Consider the following 20441-nt stretch of genomic DNA (forward strand, 5'->3'; position numbering starts at 1 on the left):
GGGGCTCACAAGAGCTTGTCATTTCTCAAGAAAAACCTTTTGAAGCCTAGGAGCAGGCAATCCCACTGAGCCACATGCTGAGCAAGTGGCCTGGCTGAAGAGGGAACACCTGGAACTGGGGCAGAAAGAGAAAGCGGAAGCAAGGTCTGGTTTCAAAGGGAGAGTACAGAGCTGCAGTTCGCATCTGCAGGGAGAAAACAAGAAAAACCAAAGCTGTACTTGAGTTCACATTGAGCAGTGCGGTATGAGACAACAAAAAGGCTTCTTCAAGTTTGTCAACAGCAAGAGGTGGTCAAAAGAAAACACAGGACTGATACTTGGAGTGAAAGGTCACCTCACAAGTGAAGAGGAAGTGGTAGAGACATCTAATTCCTTTCCTGCCTCAGTATTTAACAGTAGCAAGAGATCTTGGTTTGCCTGGACCTGAGCTGGAGGACCATGACTGGGGAAGAAACAACTTTCAATTTGCAGATATTACAATTGTAGGGATCCAGCTGTACCAGCTGAATGGGCCCTGGTGGGACTCACTTCATAGTACTGAGGGAGTCAGCAGATGTTACAGCTGGATCCCTCCCAATAGCTCACCAAATGTCTTGGCAGTCTGGGGAGGTCCCTTTGAAGGTGGCCAAAATCACACCCATCCACCAGCAGGTCATAAAGGAAGAGCCAGGACACTACAGACCTGCCAGTCCAACCTCAGTCCCTGGGCAAGTGATGGAGAAGTTTGTCCTGGGGGATATGGAAAGGCATCTATAAAGCCATTACCAGCCACAGTCGACATGGGCACACAAAGGGAAAGTCCTGCCTCAGTAATTTGATCTCCTCTGATAAGGTCACCTGCTTGGTGAATGAAGGGAAGGCAGCAGATTTCACTGTTTTAGATTTTGGTGAGGCCTTTGATACAGTTCTTTATGGCAGCCTTCTAGACAGATTGTTTTACTGTGAGATAAACAAGATCACACTATGCTGGGTGATGGACTGGCTCAATAGAAGAGCTCAAGGGGCAAACGGGGCTACATCTGGCTGTGTACAGTTACCAGTGGTGTTCTATGGGGCTCGACTCCAGGGTCAGTCCTGTCCAACATTTCTATCAACCAACTGGACACAGACATTCATCCTCTGCAAGTCTGAGAATGACACTGATCTAGGAGGCGCTGCTGATTCCCTGTTGGGATGAGAGGCCTTGCAGGGGGTCTCAACTGATGGGAGTACTGAGAAATCAGCAGCAGCATGAAGTTCAGCCAAGAGAAATGCTGGGCTCTGCGGCAGGGATGGAGCAGTGCCGGACTCCAGCCAGCAGCTGGAGCAACTCAGTGGGAAGGGACTGGGGGCACTGGTGGCAGCAGACTCAGCAAGGGCCAGCAGTGTGCCCTGGCAGCCAAGAGGCAAACCACATTTTGGGGTGTATTACACAAAGCATGACAAACAGGTCAAAAACATGAAGCATGAGAGGCTGCAACATGCTGTCAAACGCTAATTAACCATTTCTACTTTGATGAAAATGAAATGAGGAAAGTGATTTTGCACATTACAGCATTGTGAAAGACAGAACTGTTTTTCTTTTATTGTCTCAAAGTTTGCTTTCGTGAGGCCTTTCTGATGATAAGACTCTGACAGGCAACTGCTAACTATCCAGGAGGGTGAATGGTGGGTGTTATCGTGCCATCCCTGCTTAGGACTGCAAAGATAAGCAGGAACAAGACAAGCAGTCTTTTCCAGGGGTGCTGCTGGGAGGAGCAGACCCCTGCAGAAGGTGGTAAATCTTGTGTCTGGCAACAGAGACCTCCAACCCTTGCTGGCTTATCTGTGGGACAGGAATGTCAGAAAAGTTAGTTTTAAATCATTTTACAAAGAAAAAACCCCACCGAAATGGGGGATAAAAGGCCCTCGCTAAACTGGGGACTTTGGAGACAAACTCCCAAAGACACCTTTGACGGAGAATTCCCTAAGGGGGAAACTTCGTCGGAAGAATCCCCGGGACCGGCTTGCTGCGGAGCTCCCTGGCTGTCTCCCATCCCCTGCGGCGATTAGACGAGTTCCTGAGATCGTCGGACCTACTGTGTACCTCGCTGGACCCACGGTGGTGACTATATCTCTTTTGCTATCTGCAAAGACTCCTTGCTTATATTTCCTACTTTCTCTATCGCCTACCTTCCCTTCCCCATCTCCCTAAAAACGGCTAGGACGTTAATAAACTGGTTGGACCAACATTTGAACCGTTGCTTCTTAATCTCACGCCGGGTATACACATATCAAAGAACCTTGCCTCCCTCCTACAAATTGGAGCGAGACATTTTTATTGGCGTAGTCGGCAGGATGCCCGCCGTGAGAGTGTTGTCCTTCCAAAAACTCCAAAATTTTTCTGTATGTACCTCCTGGTTTTGCAAGGAGCGACAATTTTGTTAACTTAAATGTGATCACCTCTCCAGGAAGACCGCTCCATATTCTGAAACTTTACTGCTTATGTGTTTACCTCTCGGGGACGTATGAATTAATTTTGACTATTTACTTTTGTTTTATACGTGTTTGCCTCCTCGGGAAGACTATTTCGCATTTTTGTGGTTTAAGTATCTAGTAACGTATTTTGGAATTTGAAAGTTTTGTGTGTGCACCTCTTGGGGAAGTGAGGAAGTAATTTTTTGACGTTTGTGCCTCTCCAAGAAGTTTATTCCTTTCTGAGAAACCTAGAAGTGTTTTGTAACTTGTGTGGCTTTAAGCTTGAAGTTTTTCTGGCCTGACAGGGTAGCCAGGAGCGATTTAGGCGTTTACACTTTCTTTGTAAGTGTTGATTGGGCTTCTTTGTCTTTTGTGAAAAGGAGGAATGATTGTAGCATTTGCATTTGTTTGATAGGTACGTGCCTCCCTAGGGAGGGGTAAGGAGTTAAGTGTACCATTTCTTCCCTTAGTGTAGATCTTTTAGGGTATTGAGAAATGAGTGAAAGTATTGCCACTACGAAAAGTGAAAATGTGCTATTTGACCTTTTAGAAAAGCATGGTGCTCGGCCCTCTTTATCAGGGGTGGATTGGGCACGACAAAACTGGCATAACTTGCAGAGTGTTTCCGACCGCATTCGCGTTTTACAATATGAGGCTCATACTCGAGCCGGGAAAGGAAAATCGTTTATTTGTGCGGTACTCGGTGCTGCTTTAAAAGCTGCCGTGGAGTTCCGAGATGAAAAGCATTCGGCAGAAACCCAAACCATACAAGCATTACAGGAATCAGTTAAAGTAATGCAAGAATTGGTAAAAACTCTGCAGAATCAAATAGTGAACCTTGAGGAACAATTACAAAGAGAGCAACATAATACAGTCTTGTTGCAAATGGCTTTTAAGGAACTATTAACATATAAGAATACTAGCAATACTGCTGTCCATAATTTGCCTCAAGAGAAAACTTTTCCTCAGAAGGAACTACAAGGAATAAAGGAAGGGCTTGGCAAATTAGAGGACTCGCCAGCCCAGTTGCGTCCTTTGATAAAAACTGAATATACATTTGATAACAGTGAGGATCTGGACCCTCAAATGAATGTTAAAGAAATTCCCTTCTCTGCCACTGAACTGGCAAAACTGAAAAAGGATTTTAGCCGCTCTCCAAAGGAATCAGAGACGGAATATGTGTGGAGGGTTAGTCTCACTGGTGGAGACCAAATACTGTTAACTGAAAAGGAAGCTGAAGGTTATTGGGGGCCTGGAGTATTTTTAACTACTGGTAACAACCGTGCTCCTTGGTCCCTAACGCAGAGGGCTGCCTATTGGGCAGGTGGTCTTAACCCTTTAGAAAGGGGAGACCCGCTTGCTATTAATGGGACAGTTGATCAATTGGTTGAAAGTGTTCAAAAAGCTGCTTGTCTGCAAATGATGTATGATAGAAAACTGCAGCCACATCATGAATCACCTATGATGATGCCTGTTGATCCTGAATGGATGACTCCTTTAATCAGGGGGCTTCCAGAATCACTGAAACCTATAGGCATACAACTGCAAGGAAAGGTACAGGCTGTGCCTCAGGGAGAAAGAACCCGGGCAGCATTAGGAGTTGTAACCTCTAACCATTTGCAGTCGGGATATAAAGTATGGACATGGGGGGAGGTTGCCCAAGAGTTGATTAATTATGAAAGGAAATATGGGCCTGTGGCTTCTTCCAGTATATCTGAACCAGAGGAAGTAAGGCTCGCAGCAACCACCCTTGCTCCTAGACCACCTAGTCCAAAGCTCAGTGGAACTGTAAGGGTCTCACTGCCAGTAAGAACGGGTAGGCGAAATATTGATCATAAACGTAATCGTCTCTGGACATTGGGCTGGCAAAAGGGTGTTCCACGAGATTTGATGAATGGATTACCCACAGTCAGGTTAGAGAAATTAGTTCAGTATTAGGACTGATATCAATCACAGTCCACAACCACAACAAACAAAACGTAATACTATTGCAACCAAAATATGTAATCAAGAGGTATATTCAGAATTCTAGCGTGATCACATCTTCAACTTTTCTGTCACAAAACACAAATGGTTAAAGTCAGCTATCAGTCATTCTGTGTTCAGTAAAGGTTCCACGGGGATCTTCTGAAAAATAAAACAAGACAACAACTTGCCCTTTTGGGGCTTTGTTAATACAATTTAAAAAAAAATGAGGGAACAAACAAGAGAGAGTTAATTTTACATTTCTTTATCGGGGTGTCCTTAGCCTTCCAAGTATATTCATTAAGGGATTTCATTAAGGTTAGGGAAACTGGCCTCATGTTGGCTGAGTCAGTGGACACAGGCTGGCCAGGGAGATAAGTGTTTCCCTAGCTTATCAGCAACTGGATCGTGACTCACAGGGGCAATTGGCAGGAATAGGCCATGGCCCAGAAGTGCTCTCCGCCGCCTTCAGGAAGCACTTCCTGTCACGTGGCTCAGGTCGGGCTGGGGCCTGTTGGGGGGGGGCAGTGAAGGGCCCAAAACTGAACACAGCGCTCGAGGTGGGGCCTCACCAGTGCTGAGTACAGGGGAACAGTCACCTCTCTGCTCCTCCTGGCAACACTGTTTCTGATGCAAGCCAGGATGCCGTTGGCCTTCTTGGCCACCTGGGCACAGTCGGCTCGTGTTCAGCTGAGCATCAATCAATACCCCCAGGTCCATTACCTCTACGCAGTCTTCCAGCCACTCCAGCCCAAGCCTATAGCACTGCCTGGGGTTGTAGTGGCCAAAGAGCAGGACCCGGCATTTGGTCTTGATGAACCTCATCCCATTGGCTTCAGCCCAGCTCTCCAGCCTGTCCAGATCCCTCTGTAGGGCCTCGCTACCTCCAGGCAGATCCACACTCCCAGCCAATTTGGTGTGTCACGGAGTTCTCTCTAGAGCTCAGTCCGGGACAGTGGGAACAAATCCGGGGGTGCAGGAACAAAAGTCCCCTCCCCTTTTCTCTAGCGACACTGTACGGCACGGCGCGGCGTGGCCCGGCCACATGCGTTTAGGGAGAGGGGAAGGGAAGGGAGATTGCGATTGAGTCTAACAAAAAATGAAGGAGAAAAAGGTGATCTGAGAACGAACGGCAGTTTAATAACCTAATAACGCTAAACAACAACAAGAGAGTTTCAACAAAGAGAATACCAAGTCCGCAATCTCACCGATGGAGCTGTGGAAGGCAGGAAGCTCCGACCACATTGTCTCCTTGCAGGGAGCCGGGCCAGCCACCCCGTCCCCTTCCCCACTTCTCTTCCAGTGCCCCTCCCCATATGCCCATTTAAGGCAGTCCACAGAAAAAAAACTTGTCCCCTTTACTCCCATTATTAGGCATGGTGTTCTGATGTGGAATAACAACACCAACCAAATTGCAAAACCATAACATTCCACCCCTTATTACACATCACCACACCATGCCTAACTTTTATCAACATATAAACAGAACAGTAGTTAACATGCATTACGTATGTACATACAGATATAAATATATATATACACACATGGAATCACAGGCTGCACTCCCCCAGCATCATATTTCCCTGTGGCACACACTGAACATCCCCATCCTTCTGCATCACCCACCTGGTGCACCCAGGTCCCTGTGCAAAGAGAGTTCCGCGGAGGGGCCTCCCCTTTCCAGAGGCTGGGAGGACCCAAACCGCTTTTCCCAGCATATTCTTTACATGCACCACAGGAACCTTGTCTCCCTCCACAGTACGCAGGGAGTTGGACTGTATAGCGCCGTCTCGGTTGGCTGATCCTCGGGTGTTTACCAGCCAGGTGGCTTCTGCTAGATGTTTCTCCCAGTTCTTAAATGTTCCACCACCCATCGCTTTCAGCATGGTTTTCAGCAAACCGTTGTGGCGCTCGATCTTACCAGCGGCTGGTGCGTTATAGGGGATGTGATAGATCCACTCGATGCCATGTTCTTTGGCCCAAGTGCTCACCAGTGAATTTTTGAAATGAGTCCCATTGTCTGATTCGATCCTCTCTGGGGTGCCATGTCGCCACAGGATTTGTGTCTCTAGGCCTAATATGGTGTTTCTGGCAGTGGCATGGGGCACCGCATATGTCTCAAGCCACCCGGTGGTTACCTCCACCATGGTGAGTACCTAATGCTTACCATTATGAGTCCTTGGCAGGGTGATATAATCAATCTGCCATGCCTCCCCATATTTGTACTTTTCCCATCGCCCTTCCCCCCAGAGAGGTCTCATCCTCTTGGCCTGTTTGATCATGGCACAGGTGTCACAATCATGGATGATCTGCGCAATAGCGTCCATAGTTATGTCCACCCCTCGGTCTCTAGCCCACTTATGTGTTCCATCTCTGCCTTGATGGCCTGAGGTCTCATGGGCCCACCGAGCTAGGAATAACTCTCCCTTATTCTGCCAGTCCAGGTCTATCTGAGCCACCTGAATTCTGGCAGCTCGATCTACCTGGTGGTTATTTTGTTGCTCCTCTGTCGCTCGACTCTTGGGCACGTGGGCATCTACGTGACGCACCTTTAGGACCATGTTCTTTATTCGGGCAGCAATGTTCTTCCATAGTTCAGCGGCCCAAATAGGTTTACCTTTCCACTGCCAGTTGTTTTGCTCCCATTGCTGCAACCACCCCCATAAGGCATTGGCCACCATCCATGAGTCAGTATAGAGGTAAAGCACTGGCCATTTCTCCCACTCAGCAATGTCTAGGGCCAGCTGGACAGCCTTTACCTCCGCAAACTGACTCGATTCTCCTCTTCCTTCCGTGGCCTCTGCAACTTGTCGTGTGGGGCTCCACACAGCAGCCTTCCATCTGCGATGTTTCCCAACAATGCGGCACAATCCATCAGTGAATAGGGTGAACTTCTTTTCGTTGTCCGGTAGTTCATTGTATGGTGGAGCCTCTTTGGCGCGTGACACCTCTTCTGCTGGTGGTGCTTCAAACTTTTTACCTTCGGGCCAGTCCATGATGACTTCTAGGATCCCTGGACGGCTGAGGTTCCCCATCCGGGCCCGCTGTGTGATTAGTGCAACCCACTTACTCCATGTGGCATCTGTGGCATGGTGAGTGGAGGGAACCTGCCCTTTAAACATCCAATTCAGCACTGGAAGTCGAGGTGCCAGGAGAAGCTGTGTTTCAGTGCCAATTACCTCAGAGGCAGCCTGGACCCCTTCATATGCGGCTAGGATCTCCTTCTCAGTTGGAGTGTAGCCCTCTTCCGACCCCCTGTATGCTCTACTCCAAAATCCTAGGGGTCGGCCTCGGGTCTCATCTGAGGTTCTCTGCCACAAGCTCCAAGTGGGACCTTTCTCCCCAGCAGCAGTGTAAAGGATGTTCTTCACATCCTTTCCGATCCGTACTGGCCCCAGGGCCACAGCACGGGCTATCTCTTGCTTGATTTGCTCAAAGGCCTGCTGCTGTTCAGGGCCCCACGCGAAGTTATTCTTCTTTCGGGTCACCTGATAGAGGGGGCTCACAATGATGCTATAATTTGGGATGTGCATCCTCCAGAAGCCTACCACACCCAGGAAGGACTGTGTCTCTTTTTTGTCAATGGGCACAGACATTGCAGTAATTTTGTTGATCACGTCTGTTGGGATGTGGCGACGCCCATCTTGCCATTTCACCCCTAGAAACTGGATTTCTTGGGCAGGGCCCTTCACTTTGTCTCACTTAATAGCGAAACCAGCAGACAGGAAGATTTGGATTATCTGTTCTCCTTTTTTAAAAACCTCCGTCGCTGTATCACCCCACACAACGATATCATCTATGTACTGCAGGTGCTCTGGAGCACCGCCCTGTTCCAACGTGGCTTGGATCAGCCAATGGCAGATGGTCGGGCTGTGTTTCCACCCCTGGGCCAAACGGTTCCAAGTGTACTGAACACCCCTCCAAGTAAAGGCAAACTGTGGCCTACACTCTGTGGCCAAAGGGACAGAGAAGAATGCATTGGCAATATCAATGGTGGCATACCATTTTGCCTCTTTCAATTCCAGTTCATACTGGAGTTCCAACATGTCTGGCACTGCAGCGCTCAATGGGGGTGTGACCACATTAAGGCCACGATAGTCCACTGTCAGCCTCCATTCTCCACTGGCTTTGCGCACTGGCCATATGGGGCTATTGAAAGGTGAATGGGTCTTACTAATTACTCCCTGACTTCCTAGTTGTTGAATTAGCTTATGGATGGGGAGCAAGGAATCTCTATTAGTACGGTACTGTCGTCTGTGTACTGTTCTCGTGGCAATTGGTACCCGTTGTTCTTCCACCCGTAGTAACCCCACAGCAGACGGGTCCCCTTATAGGCCAGGCAAATCAGACAGCTGCTTAATGTTGTCTGTTTCTATAGCAGCTATTCCAAAAGCCCATCTGTATCCTTTGGGGTCCTTGAAATGTCCCCTTCTTAGGTAATCTATTCCAAGTATGCAAGGAGCCCCCTGGCCAGTCACTATTCGATGTTTCTGCCAGTCTCTACCAGTGAGGCTTATCTCGGCCTCCAACACAGATAGTTCCTGCGAACCCCCAGTCACCCCATGTATATGTATCCGTTCTGTCCCTTTGAAACCTGAGGGTATCAGAGTGTACTGTGCACCGGTATCCACCAGTGCTTTATATTTTTGTGGTTCTGATGTGCCAGGCCACCGAATCCACACAGTCTAATACATTATCCCTCTCCCCCCCCTGGCTGAGGGCAGGGCCCCTCTATTGGTTGTCTGAAGCGGTAGAGGCAATCTCAGTATTGGCTGACCTCTTTTGTAATTTTCTTACCCGTGCTCGCAGTGCAAAATTGGGTTCGTCATGCCACTTCTTCATATCTTCTCCATGGTCCCGCAGGTAGTTCCACATGGCGCCACGTGACATAGGCTCACTGCGGTCCTTCACTTGGACAGGTGTGCGTTTGCGTCTGATGGCTGAGACTGCCACAGGTTCACTGTGGTTCCTTGCCACAGACCAGCTCTTCTGCATGTTGTCTTGTTTTCTCTCCATTCGGTCCAGTCTATCCACCATTTGACAGATGGCTGCGATGGTGGTACGGTGTGGCAGTAGTGAGTATTCGATATTTTGCAGTGAAAGGATGAGCTCAAAAATTGCAGGTCTTTTATCCAGCTCATTATACCTGTTAGAGTTCGTTAATAGTATACTGGAATACTTCTCTGGTGCTGACCGTATGAGTTTCTTGCATATTTCCAGAGTACAGCTCACCTTTTCTGGGTCATGGTAATCCTCTGGGTCCCCAGGGACAAACGTGGGATCGAACAGCATTTCTGCCACAGCCATTTCTCTCAGGTACTGGATACCTTCCTCAGCTGTACTCCATTTTTCCAGTACAGGCTCCAAATCACTTTTGAGAAGACAGGTTGCCTTTACAGCTGATAGCATCCTCTCCCAGAGATTGGTGACTCCATCGAGACATCTGCTGATCCCTCTATCAATAGATGAGTCTCAAGCAATGTTTCCTAATTGACGAGCCTCATTGCAGCTTAGGGACATGCAGGCGGCCCCATTGTCCCAACACCGGAGCAGCCAAGTGACAAGGCGTTCACCTGGGAGTCGGGCAAACTCCCTTCTCGTACCTTGGATTTCAGTAATTTTCAGAGGTTTACGAGTAGAGGAAGCAGTGACTTTTCCCTCATCATCACTATCCTCTCCGCGTCTGTTAGTCTTCTGAGTTGCCTTCCTTGGTGGTTTTGGGGAGGGTCCCTCGCCAGGATCTTCCTCTACTTCTTCCATCCGTTCCAGACGTGAGGACACACGTTCCCATCTCTGGCCTTCATCGTCACTATCTTCTCCATGTCTGTTAGTCTTCTGAGTTGCCTTCCTTGGTGGTTTTGGGGAGGGTCCCTCGCCCGGATCTTCCTCTACTTCCTCCATCCGTTCCAGACGTGAGGACCCACGTTCCCATCTCTGGCCTTCCACTGGAGCGACTGACACTGATGCTGGTGCTTCCTGTAGTCGGCTGGGATTAACTTGGCACCTTCCCCTTAGGGTTTGGATCTCATTCTCGAGACTCTCTATCTTTTTCATAAGCCGTTCGTTCTGAGATCCCCCTGATCTCCCACCCTCACTCACCAGTTCTTTTAATCTCTCATTCAAAAGTTCTATTAATTTCCCAAGGTCCCTCCGGTGTTCAGGGGTGAGATTATATGATATTGGGGGTCCCGATGCTTCTGGCCCTTTTCCTGAGTCTCTCTGCACTATTCTTTGCAAGTCTCTCCGCACGTTATAGTAAACTACTACAATTAGAGAGACTAACAACACAGTATCCCATTTGACACCCCAGTCATACTTAAGGAATTCAGAGCATTCGTGGGTCAGTTCGAGCACAGTGCCTGTGATGTTCGGTAGTCTGGAAGGGAGCCAGGCAGGTATCTCTATCCCTGCCAGCTGTCGGCTTAATATATTTACCCCTACCCCCATCATCAGGATGTTCTGAAGCCAGGACCACAGGAACCTAAGGACCGTCAGTCCTACTGTCTCGCTCCAATTTGTAGGAGTGAGGCAAGGTTCTTTGATATGTGTATACCCGGCGTGAGATTAAGAAGCAACGGTTCAAATGTTGGTCCAACCAGTTTATTAAAGACCTAGGTGTTTTTTTAGGGAGACGGGGAAGGGAAGGGAGGCGATAGGGAAAGTAGGAAATGTAAGCAAGGAGTCTTTGCAGATAGCAAAAGAGATATAGTCACCACCGTGGATCCAGCGAGGTACACAGTAGGTCCGTTGATCTCAGGAACTCGTCTGATCACCGCGGGGGATGGGAGACAGCCAGGGAGCTCCGCAGCAAGCCGGTCCCGGGGTTCTTCCGACAAAGTTTTCCCCTCAGGGAATTCTCCGTCAAAGGTGTCTTTGGGAGTTTGTCTCCAAAGTCCCCAGTTTAGCGAGGGCCTTTTATCCCCCATTTCGGTGAGGTTGTTTTTCTCCTTTGAAGTTTGACACAGCATTTTTGGGAACGTATCTCGAGCAAACACTGAACTTCCAAACAAGCAGGTAAACACACTTTGTAGTAGGGATTTAAACCAGCTTTTGTGATATTCCTGGCCCACAGATAAGCCAGCAAAAAGGGGGGGGGGTGTCTCTGTTGCCAGACACAAGCATTATCGCCTTCTGCAGTGGTCAGCTCCTTCGAGCAGCACCCCTGAAGAAAACTGCTCGTCCTGCTTCTGCTTATCTTTGCAATCGTAAGCAGAAACACTATGGCACAATGACAACCAACGTCCACCCCCCAAGGACACTTAACAGATGTTAGTCAGAGTCTTATCATCAGGAAGGCCTCATGAAGCAAACTTTGAGACAACAAAAGAAAGCCAGTTCTGTCTTTCACACCACCCCGTGGCTCAAAGGTTGCTTGAAATTGATGCGCAAATGACCATTCAGGGTGGTGAGGAAAGAAAAAAAAAAAAAGAAAAGCATAAGGGAAAAACGGGATAGGTGATATGGGGGAATTAAATGTTAACAATCATCATCATTCAATCAAAACCTTGATTGATAACCATAATTATTTTCCATCAATATATATTCACTCATAACAAACCACTATATTAGATCTCTCTACAATACAAACTACTCAGAAAAGATATTTAGAGCTACAGTTACTTATTCCTATTGTTTGTTACAAAAATCATCTAAGGGTAGTAATTCTTGATGCAGTACAGAGTGAGATGCACCCGTATTTACCAGAAAACAAACATCTTTACACTGCTATGTGCATGTTGCATTCAGTCCACTGGGGCAAAACTCATCCTGGGATCTTATCACGCTCTAGTACAGCTGCCACCGTTCCTCCCAACTCCACCACCACAATTCCCCCTCCACACAATTTCCAAGCTCCATCAACAAATTTGTCCAAGTCCCTTACTTCTGTTCCCAAACTTTCTCACTTTCCAAACTCTCATCATTACATAAACTAACGTACGCTATTCCACTATTTGTACCCTCAGTTACACTTCCACATACCCTCAGTTATACTTCTGTATCATCATCAAAGCAGTTTGTCCCATTCCCTTCAGAACCCACAGATCAAACAACACAGTTCTTCAGTTTCCACAACACCCTTAGTACCATATAACTTTCCTTTAGCAATCCATACTTACATATACCATAAACATTTAAAAATCACAAAGACAGTGACAATAACCAATAGTATCAAATAAACAAGTAAAACAAATAAATAGGGGTATTTGTGTCTGCTGCTGTCCACTTGAGCATTTCCAAAGCAGTTCAATTGCTGAGAGATATAAATGCCAGTTTGGCAAGTTAAATACTGTAATAGTCTATCGAACTTTTCACAGGACAGTGTGTGGGATACCCCAGAGTATAAACCATAAGAGGGATAATCCCAGAAACATACACATCTCTTATCAAAACTTAGACATTTTCCAACAACCATGTTTTTGTATGGAACTCCTGGACTGATGTGACACTGAAAAATATCAGTGCAAAGGGTTTTAAAATAGATTTCATTTTTGACCACATCTAACAGATATTAGATAGGTCCCTTGGCTCATTTCCCAATTTGTTAGGAATTTGGAAACACTATGGAGGAGTTACATGCAAACCACAATCAGTTTGACAAAAAGGGGTAAAAGAAGGGATCAGAAGGAATGGTTATCACTGTGCAGAAAGTACCAGAAAGTCAGAATGACCTGGAAAAACTCTGAACCAAATTGTGAAGTTTTAACAGATCCAAGGACTGATATCAATCACAATCCACAACAACAAACAAAAGCATAATACTATTGCAAACAAAATATGTAATAAGAGAGGTAAATTCAGAATTCTAGCACAATCACATCTTCAATTTTTCTGTCACAAAACACAAATGGTTAAAGTCAGCTATGAGCCATTCTGTTCAGTGAAGGTCCCACGGGGATCTTCTGAAAAATAAAACAACAACTTGCCCTTTTGGGGCTTTGTTAATACAATTAAAAAATGAGAGAACAATCCATCGAGCATGATATTTTACATTCCTTTTTCGGGGTGTCCTTAGGCTTCTAAGGATATTTGTTAAGGGATTTCATTAAGGTTAGGGAAACGCCTCATGTTAGCTGAGTCAGTCGACATAGGCTGGCCAGGAAGATAAGTGTTTCCCTAGCTTATCAGCAACTGGATCGTGATCACAGGGGCAATTGGCAGGAGTGGGGAGGCCTTGGGACAGAAGGTGTTAAATCGAGGATCTCCTTTTGTTGTGAGCTTTCTAATAAACATCCACCCTTCACTGCCTTCCCCCCCCACCTCCCACTCATCTGGGGGAGGGGGCGAAAGCATCAGCTTTCCTTGAGCTTTTGTTCTGGCCACAAGTTAACTAATTTCTCTAACCTGACTGTGGGTAATCCATTCATCAGGTCTCGTGGAACACCCTTTTGTCAGCCCAGTGTCCAGAGATGATTACGTTTATGATCAATATTTCGCCTACCTGTTCTTACTGGCAATGAGACCCTTCCAGTTCCACTGAGCTTTGGACTAGGTGGCCTAGGAGCATGGGTGGTTGCTGCGAGCCTTACTTCCTCTGGTTCAGATATACTGGAAGAAGCCACAGGCCCATATTTCCTTTCATAATTAATCAACTCTTGGGCAACCTCCCCCCATGTCCATACTTTATATCCCGACTGCAAATGGCCTGAGGTGCCAGTTCCTTCTAATTCTGCCAGGGTTCTTTCTCCCTGAGGCATAGCTTGTATTTTTCCTTGTAGTTGTATACCTATAGGTTTCAGTGATTCTGGAAGCCCCCTGATTAAAGGAGTCATCCTTTCAGGATCAACAGGCATCATCATAGGTGATTCATGATGTGGCTGCAGCTTTCTATCATACATCATTTGCAGACAAGCAGCTTTTTGAACACTTTCAACCAATTGATCAGCTGTCCCATTAATGGCAAGAGGGTCTCCCCTTTCTAAAGAGTTAAGACCACCTGCCCAATAGGCAGCCCTTTGTGTTAGGGACCAGGGAGCACGGTTGTTACCAGTAGTTAAAAATACTCCTGGCCCCCAATAACCTTCAGCTTCCTTTTCAGTTAACAGTATTTGGTCTCCACCAGTGAGACTAACCCTCCATACATACTCTGTCTCTGATTCCTTTGGAGAGCGGCTAAAATCTTTTTTCAGTTTTGCTAATTCAGTGGCAGAAAAGGGAATTTCTTTAACATTCATTTGAGGGTCCAGATCCTCACTGTTATCAAACATATATTCGGTTTTTATCAAAGGACGCAATTGGGCTGGCGAGTCCTCTAATTTGCCAAGCCCTTCCTTTATTCCTTGTAGTTCCTTCTGAGGAAAAGTTTTTTCTTGAGGCAAATTATGGACAGCAGTATTGCTAGTATTCTTATATGTTAATAGTTCCTTAAAAGCTATTTGCAACAAAACTGTATTATGTTGCTCTCTTTGTAATTGTTCCTCAAGGTTCACTATTTGATTCTGCAGAGTTTTTACCAATTCTTGCATTACTTTAACTGATTCTTGTAATGCTTGTATGGTTTGGGTTTCTGCCGAATGCTTTTCATCTCGGAACTCCACGGCAGCTTTTAAAGCAGCACCGAGTACCACACAAATAAACGATTTCCCTTTCCCGGCTCGGGTACGAGCCCCATTTTGTAAGACACTAATGCGGTCGGAAACACTCTGCAAGTTATACCAGTTTTGTCGTGCCCAATCCACCCCTGATAAAGAAGGCCGAGCACCATGCTTTTCTAAAAGGTCAAATAGCACATTTTCACTATTCATAGTGACAATACTTTCACTCATTTCTACCCTAAAAGATAAACACTAAGGGAAGAGAAGGCACACTTAAGTCCTTACCCCTCCCCAGGGAAGCACACACCTATCAAACAAATGCAAATGCTACAATCATTCCTCCCTTTCACAAAAGACCAAGAAGCCCAATCAACACTTAAAAAGAAAGTGTAAACACCTAAATCGCTCCTGGCTACCCTGTCAGGCCAGAAAATCTTCAAGCTTCAAGAGTTACAAAATACTTCAAGTTTTCTCAAAAAGGAATAAACTTCTTGGAGAGGCACAAACATCAAAAAATTACCCTCACTTCCCCAAGAGGCGCACACACAAAACTTTCCAATTTCCAAGATAGGTTACAAGTTACTTAAACCACAAAAAATGCGAAATAGTCTTGCCGAGGAGGCACACACATATAAAACAAAAGTAAATAGTCAAAATTAATTCATACGTCCCCGAGAGGTAAACACTTGAGCAGTAAAGTTTCAGAATATGGAGCGGTCTTCCTGGAGAGGTTCTCACATCTAAGTTACCAAAATTGTCGCTCCTTGCAACTCCAGGAGGTGCACATAGAAAAGTTTTAGACTATGTCTGGGAGGACAACACTCTCACGGCGGGCATCCTGCCGACTACGCCAATAAAAAATGTCTCGCTCCAATTTGTAGGAGTGAGGCAAGGTTCTTTGATATGTGTATACCCGGCGTGAGATTAAGAAGCAACGGTTCAAATGTTGGTCCAACCAGTTTATTAAAGACCTAGGTGTTTTTTTAGGGAGATGGGGAAGGGAAGGGAGGCGATAGGGAAAGTAGGAAATGTAAGCAAGGAGTCTTTGCAGATAGCAAAAGAGATATAGTCACCACCGTGGATCCAGCGAGGTACACAGTAGGTCCGTTGATCTCAGGAACTCGTCTGATCACCGCGGGGGATGGGAGACAGCCAGGGAGCTCCGCAGCAAGCCGGTCCCGGGGTTCTTCCGACAAAGTTTTCCCCTCAGGGAATTCTCCGTCAAAGGTGTCTTTGGGAGTTTGTCTCCAAAGTCCCCAGTTTAGCGAGGGCCTTTTATCCCCCATTTCGGTGAGGTTGTTTTTCTCCTTTGAAGTTTGACACAGCATTTTTGGGAACGTATCTCGAGCAAACACTGAACTTCCAAACAAGCAGGTAAACACACTTTGTAGTAGGGATTTAAACCAGCTTTTGTGATATTCCTGGCCCACAGATAAGCCAGCAAAAAGGGGGGGGGGGGTGTCTCTGTCGCCAGACACAAGCATTATCGCCTTCTGCAGTGGTCAGCTCCTTTGAGCAGCACCCCTGAAGAAAACTGCTCGTCCTGCTTCTGCTTATCTTTGCAATCGTAAGCAGAAACACGATGGCACAATGACAACCAACGTCCACCCCCAAGGACACTTAACAGATGTTAGTCAGAGTCTTATCATCAGGAAGGCCTCATGAAGCAAACTTTGAGACAACAAAAGAAAGCCAGTTCTGTCTTTCACACATACATACAGGGCTGTTGAAAAAAGCCACCTAATTACTGCCCAAAACATTGCCCAGAGCATTGCCCGCATCCTCAACCAAAAAATGTCACGGAGTTCTCTCTAGAGCTCACTCCGGGACAGTGGAAACAAACCCAGGGGTGCAGGAACAAAAGTCCCCCCCCCCCTTTTCTCTAGCGGCTCTGTACGGCACGGCGCGGCGTGGCCCGGACATGTGCGTTTAGGGAGAGGGGAAGGGAAGGGAGATTGTGATTGAGTCTAACAAAAAATGAAGGAGAAAAAGGTGATCTGAGAACGAACGGCAGTTTAATAACCTAATAACGCTAAACAACAAGAGAGTTTCAACAAAGAGAATACCAAGGCCCCAATCTCACCGATGGAGCTGTGGAAGGCAGGAAGCTCCGACCACGTTGTCTCCTCGCAGGGAGCTGGGCCAGCCACCCCGTCCCCTTCCCCACTTCTCTTCCGGTGCCCCTCCCCATATGCCCATTTAAGGCAGTCCACAGAAAAAAAAACTTGTCCACTTTACTCCCATTATTAGGCATGGTGTTCTGATGTGGAATACCAACACCAACCAAATTGCAAAACCATAACATGGTGTCATCCGCAAACTTACTGAGGGTGCATTCAATGCCCTCATCCAGGTCATCAGTAAAGATGTTGAAGAGGACAGGCCCCAGCATTGACCCCTGGGGAACACCACTTGTGACCGGTCGCCAGCTGGATTGAGCTCCATTCACCACCACTCTCTGAGCCCGGTCCTCCAGCCAGCTCCTTACCCAGCCAAGAGTGTACCCATCCAAGCCACGGGCTGCCAGCTTCTGCAGGAGAATACTGTGGGAGACAGTGTTGAAGGTTTTGCTGAAGTCTAGGTAGACCACATCAACAGCCTTTCCCTCATCCAGCAGATGGGTCACTAGATCATAGAAGGAGATCAGATTGGCCAAACAGAACCTGCCCTTCATGAACCCATGCAGGCTAGGCCTGATCCCTGAGTCGTCCCGCACATGCCACGTGATCTCCCTCAAGACAATCTGCTCCATAACCTTCCCTGGAAACGAGGTCAGGCTAACAGGCCTGTAGTTCCCTGGATCCTCCTTACAGCCTTTCTTGTAAATGGGAAACACATTGGTGAGCCTCCAGTCTTCTGGGAACTCACCAGTCAACAAGGAGCGCTGACAGATGATGGAAAGCGGCTCGGCTATCACCTCTGCCAGTTCCCTCAGCACTCTCGGGTGGATCTAATCTGGCCCCATGGACTTGGGGCAGTCCAGTTGGAGTAGTAAGTCTTGACCATTTCTTCCAGAATCACAGGGGGGTTAGTGTGCTCCCCAGAAGATACCAGGTCAGAGAGAGGAGTACCCTGAGGATAAGTGGTCTGACTTTTAAAGACAGACGTAAAAAAGGCATTCAGAACCTTCGCCTATTCCCTTACAAACTCCATGATGTTCAATCCGTTATCTAGGCTGTCTTCCCAGATTGCCACACATTTTTGGAATGCTGAGTTACTGTTCATACTCATATTCATACTCACATTCATGTTAACAATATCAATGAATGTACTCCTTTCCATTCGTTCTATGCAGAAGTCTCCTCCAAAACCAGAGAATGCTGACTGTCAGGGTATATAGAAAGGTTTAGGAAAAATCTTAGAAGCGTGGGGACCCTCAGTGTCACGGCACTTCACTCCTGAACACCTGAGGGACCCAGAGAAATTGAGTATTTGAGTCAGAGATGGTGCGGCATACAGAGATCTAAGGAGGTAAACCTTATTTGTGGTTTGCCTTATGCTTACCATGCTCTGTATAATACTATTCTGGAGAGAGAGAGTTTCCAATCTGAGGTTCAAGCCATAAAAGAAAATCCCCAAGTCAACTCTGATCAGTCACAGGAGGCACCAGTAACAATATCAGTTGCCCCTGTGAAGGCAAGAAATGGAAACGGGTGTCCATTCAACGGTTGAGGTTTAACAAATGCAAGAGTAGAGTCTTGCTCCTAGGAAGAAATAATTGCATGCACCAGTACAGGGAAGAGCTGCTGGAGAGGAGCTCTGCTGAGAGGGACCTGGGCGTCCTGGTGGATGACAGGTTGGCCCTGAGCCAGCAGTGTGTTCCTGTAGCCAAAAAAGCCAATGGCATACTGGGGTGCATTAAAAAGAGCGTGTCCAGCAGGTCAAGGGAGGTGATCCTCCCCCTCTACTCTGCCCTGGTGAGGCCTCATCTGGAATACTGTGTCCAGTTCTGGGCTCCCCAGTACAAAAAAGACAGGGATCTCTTGGAAAGAGTCCAGCAGAGGGCCACAAAGATGGTGAAGGGTCTGGAGCATCTCCCCTATGAGGAGAGACTAAGCGAACTGGGTCTGTTTAGCCTTGAGAAGAGAAGGCTGAGAGGGGATTTGATCCAGGTTTATAAATACCTGAGGTGTGGGGGCCATAGTGGCGAGGCTGGTCTCTTTTCAGTAATGCATGGGGACAGGACTAAGGGTAATGGGATGAAACATCAGTATAGGAGTGCGGAAGAACTTCTTTACGGTGAGGGTGACGGAGCACTGGAACAGGTTGCCCAGGGAGGTGGTGGAGTCTCCTTCTCTGGAGATATTCAAGACCCGCCTGGACGCCCAGCTGTACGACGTGGTGAGTGAACCTGCTTTGGCAAGGGGGTTGGACTCCATGATCCCTAGAAGTCCCTTCCAACCCTTACAATTCTGTGATTCTGTGATTCTGTGTCCTCGAGTCTAGTATGAAAAGAAGGAGAAGCAGAGGAAGAGGCAGCAGAAGGTCCAGGTGAGAGGTCTGTATCAGCACCGAGAAAGGCAAAAAAAAAAAACAACTAAGAGGCATAAAGAAGACAGTGATGAGGAGGACATCTCTATTACCATTTGTCGACCTCTGAAGTTGACTGAAATCCAAGGCTCAAGAAAGGAGTTAACACTGTCAAAACGAAGGCCTTTTTGCCTGGTTGATTCGCTGCTGGGACAATGGAGTCAACAGCCTTTCCCTAGGTGGTAATGAAGCTCACCGGCTAGGAAGCATTGCCAGAGACACAGCTATCAACAGAGCAGATATTTCGATGGAGCTGGCACCCTCTGGGACCGAATGCTAACAGCTCTGAGGGAAAGGTACCCCTTCAAGGATGCTCTGAAGCCTCAGATTATGAAGTGGGATACCATCAGAAAAGGTATCCAGTACCTGAGGGAAACGGCTATGGTGGAAATGTTGTATGACCCTGATCCACAAGACCGTGATCCTGAGAAAGTGAGGACCAAACCTAGCATGTGGCAGAAACTCACATGTACAGCATCAGAAAGATACTCACAGACATCGGTGGCAACGTTTGGAAGATACGAGGACCAACAGAGAAGACGCCGAGTTTGTCATGGTTTAATAATCTTGTAATTTTGCTATCAGTATTCCACATCATAACATCATATAAAGCATGAATAATTTTACTGAATCTGCAACTTACAGAAGAAGACTACATCTCCCAGAGAACAACACGATAGGTCACGGGACTTGGACACTATATTAACTCGGTCGCAGACTAGACTGACGTCTTTCGAGTTCTGGCGTTCAGGGGAGTGTGTGGGAGCCTTCACGGTTTCGCCTAGATTTCACAGTAGGCCTCTCGGTTACGGGACTCATTCTCTCTCCTATTTTGCTTGATTCGTTAGCTCAGTTTTCAATTATATTGTATTATATTGTGTTATCCTGTATTTCGATATAGTATTTAGTAAATAAGTGTGCCTCCTTAGATCGTTGCAGCTGTTTGCTTTTCCTAATTCACTTTTTCCTTTCGGCCTA

At 47.0% G+C, this 20441-nt stretch overlaps 1 protein-coding gene across 1 annotated transcript in view; it reads left to right on the forward strand.

Moving 5' to 3' along the window:
* Positions 1 to 244: 244 nt before the first annotated feature.
* The window catches only part of LOC146754728 (uncharacterized), a 75422-nt gene continuing 55225 nt past the window's right edge, over positions 245 to 20441 (forward strand). Inside the window, exons 1-5 of the mRNA XM_085527478.1 lie at positions 245 to 355; positions 601 to 711; positions 833 to 1027; positions 3409 to 3624; positions 19380 to 19431. Of these exons, the coding sequence (XP_085383604.1) occupies positions 245 to 355; positions 601 to 711; positions 833 to 1027; positions 3409 to 3624; positions 19380 to 19431 (685 nt within the window). The remainder of the gene's footprint in view (positions 356 to 600; positions 712 to 832; positions 1028 to 3408; positions 3625 to 19379; positions 19432 to 20441) is intronic.

This window comes from Coturnix japonica, chromosome W (assembly GCF_054131305.1).
Source record: "Coturnix japonica strain WE chromosome W, WE-NBRP24, whole genome shotgun sequence".
Classification (NCBI taxonomy): domain Eukaryota; kingdom Metazoa; phylum Chordata; class Aves; order Galliformes; family Phasianidae; genus Coturnix; species Coturnix japonica.